General features: G+C 30.2%; 1 protein-coding gene across 2 annotated transcripts in view; it reads left to right on the top strand.

The window, feature by feature from the left end:
* Positions 1 to 670: 670 nt before the first annotated feature.
* Positions 671 to 6691, top strand: part of LOC114331404 (NADP-dependent malic enzyme) — a 178749-nt gene continuing 172728 nt past the window's right edge. For both annotated transcript variants that reach the window (XM_050660947.1, XM_028280984.2), the window contains exon 1: positions 671 to 5245. In XM_050660947.1, coding sequence (XP_050516904.1) covers positions 765 to 5245 — 4481 coding nt within the window. In that variant the 5' untranslated portion in view covers positions 671 to 764. The remainder of the gene's footprint in view (positions 5246 to 6691) is intronic.

Raw genomic sequence — 6691 nt, 5'->3', positions numbered from 1 at the left:
TTTCCAGGACATCAAAAATATTTAACAAAGCAAGAAGATGGCGCTAAAAGGAATAACAGTCTCATGAAAAAGAGAGAATAATTAATAATTATAAATGGCCAATAACAATAACAAGACCAACGGCTTCAAGATATAATATATGATAGTGGACATTTGTAGTGTTAAGTGAAAATTTTAAGTGCAAGTTAAGTTATCTGGTGAAATGAAAGTGGCATCAAAAAGAACTCACGTTATATAACATTAAAATTAAAACAACCATGAAAATTCACGTAGGTAGGTAGAAGTAGAGGTAAGTATTATTTATATTCTGCAAGTATTGTGAATTTAAATTAAATTTTTTTCATTTGAAGGATTTAAAAATATAAAGAAAGTAGTGCATGACACGAAATGACAAGAAATATTTTTTAAATCAGAATAAATCTTAATAGTTATTTATGATATAAGTGTTAAAAGTGCACGTTTAAGGCACGCATGTGAAAGTTTTATAAAGTTTTTTTAAAGTTAATATTATAGAGAAATAAAAACAAGTTGTTGTTATTTCTCTATGGTTAATATATACCTCTATGAACTTGTTTTGAAAACAATTTCGGGCATTTCGGGTCTGTGAAAAGAAGAACAAAAAGCGCTCTCAACAAGTTTGAAGTTGGCAACAAACATCCAACATCCCTCATGTATATAAAATGTAAAGAGGCGAATTTTAAAATAAATTTAAGACTTTTTGTAAGATAAAAATTAATTAAAACTGAAGCCGTCTTATTGCCATTATGTCTGATTCAGAGGATAAAGAGGACGAAAAACCTTTTGTGGTGGTAAAAGCTAATAATGGACGTGCTACATGTAAACATTGTAAAGAAAAATGTCCTGTAGGAAAGTGGAGAATAGCAAAAGTAGGTTTCAATCCGTTTGGAGCCGGTAAAATGAAATTATGGCACCACATCAAATGTTTGTTTAAAGCGTTTTTAAATCAGCGCGCTGAAACTAGGCGAATTGAAGCCCCTGAAGACATTCAAGGTTGGGAGCTTCTAGATGAAGATCTTCAATTGTATATTCTTAAGTATGTAAAAAAGTTAGATGATTTTCATGGCAATGTTACAAGTACTTCCCCCAGAAGAAAACCAAAGTCAAAAGAAGGTAACATAGATGAGGAAAGTGTAAGTGAAACCCAAAAAGATACAAAAACCATGAATAAATCGAAGGATGACATCAAAAAACCAAATAAATATGAATCATTCAAAGAATTCCGAAAATTAGTTGCGGATATAGCCAATACCGACAGCAGACAAGAAAAATCTAAGTGCTTAGAAAAGTTTGCTAAGGCATTTATGGACTGTAGTAAGAATTATAAGATTCTTTGGTATCAGTTGTTGATGCCAAGTGTTATACGTTATAATTTCGAGTATTTAAATCATAATCGTTTAATCAAAATATTCAGTAGCATATTTGATACAGATAAAAATAAAATATTGAAACATCTTAACCAAGAAAGTGACATTGGAGATACTATCGCATATTTTTTTGACAAGAACACAACTTTGGCACCTGCCAAAAAAAGTAATTTGACTGTCACTGATGTAAATGACTTTTTATCAAAACTAGATAATTTAGAAGAGGAAGATAAAATTGTGGAGTATTTTAAAAACTTTCTTGTAAAATGTACGGTAAATGATCTTGTTACTGTGATACACATAATTGAAGGAGACCTACAAATAGATGCTAGTCCCAGATTAATATTAACCACAATTGATAAAAATGCGTACAAATTATATCAAACTTGTAATGACATAGATTGTGTTCTTTCTAAATTTGTTATGGGTAACAGTCAGGTAAAGATTAACGTATTAATGAACAAGAACTTGATGGTACCTGTATCGCCCATGTTAGCAGAAGAATGTAAATTGCTGGAAGATGTTTTTCAAAAGTTCCCCAATGGAGTATATGCCGAGATTATGTATAGTGGTGATAGGGTCCAAATCCATAAATCTGGTAATCGTTTTACATATTTTTCAAATGATTTAAAAGAAATTCAATTGGAAAAAATAGCAGATTTTGAAAAATACATGTACCAGGCATTTCCGTTTACTAAAGATTTTATTATAGATGGAGAACTTGTTCTTACAGAGAAAAATTCTAAAATCCCTATACGATTAGAAAGTGTTATAGAACAAGACAAATTTAAAAGTGTTACTGCTTGTTTTTTTGCATTTGATTGTTTGTATTTTGGAGAAGAAAGTTTGTTACAAAAACCATTGTGTGAAAGAAAAAATTACTTGAAAAATGATATTAAGGAAATTCCAAATCATGTATTGTATTCAGAAATGAAAAAAGTCTATCAAGAGGAAGACTGTACAAAAATTATAGCTGAAGTAAAAAAACAAAAATTTAATGGCATAATATTTAAGGATATAAAAGGAATATATGAATCACAAACACGTAACTGGCTAAAAATAAAAAGAAAAAATCTATTTGGCCATAACAGTTCAGATGAAGATTCTGATAATCTGCAGAAAGACGAAGAGAAATCTTCAATGGATACTCCAATAAGACATAAACCAAATATAAGAAGAAAAAGCATAGTATTTGATGCTGACGAATCACAAAATGAAGATCAAGATGAAAATGTTTTAAATAAAAGTACAGAGGTAGAAACAGGCGTAAATTCAAGTATATCTACAAATGTAGAACAAAATACTGAAGAAAATAATGATATATTATCAAACACAGAACAAGAACCTAAATGTGTGCGTTCAGGAACACAATCTCCACAGATTTTTGCTGATACACAGAATGAGTTACAGCTTCAAGAGAAAGATAATGACTCTGAATCAGAACCAAAAGAAACAGTGAAACACCATGAAAACACTTCAGATTCAAATAAATCATCTAGTGAGTTAAACGATGAAACTGGAAAATCCAACACTGATAAAGATAAACCTCAAGGTAATAATTCTTCTGAAACTAGTGGTGTCCAATTAGATGTTAAAGATGAGATGTCGAGATTGCATTCACCAGATTCTTTTTATTCCGTTGAAAATGCTGAACGTTCTACTCCAACTTGTGTAAAAAATATAGAAGACGAGAATAATGTAAACACAAATAACAAGAATCCTGCGAAATCTGATAAAGATACTGAAGAAGATAAAGGTAGCTATGGCGATGGTGTAAATAGCGTTGAGGAAGATGAGATTGCTGTAGTTAAAGACAAATCAGTGAACCAAAACGAGGATAATCATTCTGAAATTAATAATGATAGTGATGATACAATTGCTGTAGATGAACTTATGACTAGTGACGAGGAACCGATTGAAAGTGAGAAGACCAACACTAAAAAATCACTAAAACATACAGATAAGATTAATGATTTGTTAAAAAAATATTCATCCCCAAAAAGTGGGGAAAATTTAGATGCAGGTAGGGAAAATAATGATGATGAAGAAGATGCAATAATTATTATGGATGAATTTGAAAATTTTGTTCAAAGTAGGATGACCAGGGCTAAAAAACCATTAAAACCTACAGAATCAGATAATATTCATGATACAGATAAGATTACTGATTGTGAATCTTCATCAGAGAAAAATTCACCAACTAATAGTTTGAAAACTGGGGAAACTGATACAGAACTTAGTATTGTTCATGAAGAAAATGATAAATTTAAAACCAAATCAAATGATAAAATTGATTCTATTAATTCCGAAGATAACAATGATGAAGAATCAGTCAATATAAATGAACTTGAATCAGTTATTGAACTTGATCAAACTACTGAAAGTACCAGTCAAAAATCTCTAGGACATACAGAATCAGATAATATTAATGTTGCAGAACATTGTGAATCTTCATCAGAGAAAAATTCTTCAACAAATAATTTGAAAAGTGGAAAAAAGGCTGATACAGAAGAACTTAGTCATGTTCATGAAGAAACTGATAATATATCTAAATCCAAATCAAATGATCAAGATGATTCTATTAATTCTGGAGATAACAATGATGAAGAATCAATCAATATAATTGAACTTGACTCAACTATTGAACATGATCAAACTATTGAAAGTAGTAGTCAAAAATCTGTAGAATATACAAAATTGGATAAAAATAATACAGATGTGATTAATCATTCTGAATCTTCAACAGAGAAAAAATCGTTAACAAAAAATTTGAAAAGTGGAAAAAATGCAGATACAGAAGAACTTATTAATGTTCATGAAGAAACTGATAAGATATCTAAAACCAAATCAAATGATCAAGATGATTCTATTAATTCTGAAGATAACAATGATGAAGAATCAAGCAATATAAGTGAACTTGAATTAACTTTTGAAATTGATGAAACTATTGAAAGTAGCACTCAAAAATCCCCCGAACACACAGAATCAGATAATATTAATCATATAGATGTCACTAATCTTTGTGAATCTTCATCAGAGAAAAATTCTTCAACAAATAATTTGAAAAGTGGAAAAAATGCAGATACACAAGAACTTAGTAATGTTGATGAAGAAAATGACATGAATTCAACAAACATAAATAATACTAAAAAATGTCCTACTGATGCACTTACTCAAAAACGAAAGAATGATGAAAAATCAAATGATTTTGACGAAGAAAGTAACAAAAGTGGCAATACAAATAATGAAAAGCAATTAAGTGGTTTAGAGGACAAAAGTGACAGACCAATTGATACCCAAGACCAGCATAATACAGTAACTATCGATTTATCTAGTAATTCAGACCATGAAAGAGTTCACAGTTCGAAGTCACAAAAAAAGGGCAAAATAGATTTTAGTGGCTCATCTAGCAGTTCTGATGAAGAAAATTACAAGAGCAATGCTAAGAAAAGGCAAAATATATTTAGCAGTGAGGATTCTGATAATTCGGAAGAGGGAAATAGCAAATCCTCGAACAAAAATAAAAATGGTGGAAGCAATATTTCAAGAAAAACAAAGACAAGCAGAATAAAAAGAGCAGTCATACAAATACTTGAAAATGATTTACAGTCTTCAGACAATGAAGTTATCTTTAAAAAAAATCAAAGAGGTCAATCAGTGGATAGCGGAAGAAATAAAAGAAAACAACAATTTTCTTCTGAAGATGAATTTGGCAATCGCTCAGCTAAATTTTCTAAAACCACTGCTGCATCAAGAAGGAAACAACTAGAGTCTCTAAGTACAGAGGATGATGAGAATGTTATAAATTCAAAATGTGGTTCCAGGAAAGAACTTAGAATTGTGTTAACGGATGTTCTCAAGTAAGTATTTGTTAATATTCAGATACATTTACAAGTAAACATTTCTTGATTGCATGTTCTTTTGGTTACCTGTTGGTGGATCTTCATGCTTTTTTTCTTTTTTTTTTTTTCATTAATTTCAAGATTTGATTGATTGTGTGGGGATTATTTTTGTCCAAATGTGCTGCCAGTATCTTTTTTATATACGCATTTGTGATATCATCATCAAGGCTTTTCATTCTGGGTGGAGTGTTTGCCACTCTTACTTAGAGCTCTCCGATTCGATTATTGCAGTGAATCAGTTTGCATTCATCTTGTGTATTGTCAAAGTTTGTTATATGACTTGGCTTTTGTGACAATTTTATTTTCTTTCATTTCCATATGTGTATAGTTCCCTCATGTTTCTCACTTTCAGGATTTTTATGTCCATCATGACCTGGTCCTCCCATCTTCCTCCAGGCCTTGCCCTTAGTCTTTCAATTTCTGGCTTTCATCTGGTCATCTTCTTAATCAGTAGGTCGTTTTTCTTTCTCTCTATGTGTCCAAGCCGTCTCAGTCTCTGTGCTTTAATAAATCTAACTATTTAGGGCATAGAGTGAGGCAGATAAAGGGCCTATTAGAAATATATCGAGAACTAAAGGTAAGAGAATCATGAAAATTGGAATACAGGGGTTTTGAGGTATAAACTATTGAATGAAAATATTTTGGTCTCTGCTACTTCCGGTTATACCGGAAGTTGATTGTAACTTCGTTTTTTTTTAAACGGGACACCCTATATATTTTTACATTCTTGCATTGTGTCCGATGTCTTCGTTCCTAAAATATGAGGATTTGTAATATTATACAGGACAGTTTAAAAGATAATGACGGTTTTTTATATATTTTGTAGCAAACTTCACACCCTGTAGAATTGTACTGATTTGATATCAAAAACTCCATTTTTGTTCAAGTGATTTTTAATATAGTCTATTATTACTAAAAATTATTAATATAGCGAAATGTTTAATTTTAGTAAATAGGGTTGGTCGAAACTTGTAATGAGTATTTTCTAAATTTTCTTAAATGGAACACCCTGTATTTTAGTATTGTAATGAAATAATATTTTATAGTACTTTTTTATTTCTTATGCATTCCCTATACCTAACTGCTTTAATTTGTAAGTTATTCGTAGTTCTTTAAGCCAAACATTAATTCCAACAAAAATTACGTGAAATTTTATTAGGTTTGCCGTGAAAATATTCAATCATGAATAATTTTTTGAAAATAAATACATGTTACTCTAGAATGATCCTTAATTTATCAATATTGGATGAGATACTAAAATGTCTACGTTGTTAAGATTGTTGGTGCATAAAATATTAATAAAAACAAACCATATTGTACCTAGTTGGCTATGGCTTTCACACTAAACTTGATTAAACATTAGACATTATATTATTTTTATAGTTTCAGTTGCTTTGTTACCAT

This window comes from Diabrotica virgifera, chromosome 9 (assembly GCF_917563875.1).
Source record: "Diabrotica virgifera virgifera chromosome 9, PGI_DIABVI_V3a".
NCBI classification, from domain to species: Eukaryota; Metazoa; Arthropoda; class Insecta; order Coleoptera; family Chrysomelidae; genus Diabrotica; species Diabrotica virgifera.
Note: the sequence above shows the minus strand (reverse complement) of the source record. Positions and strands in the feature narration are given on the sequence as shown.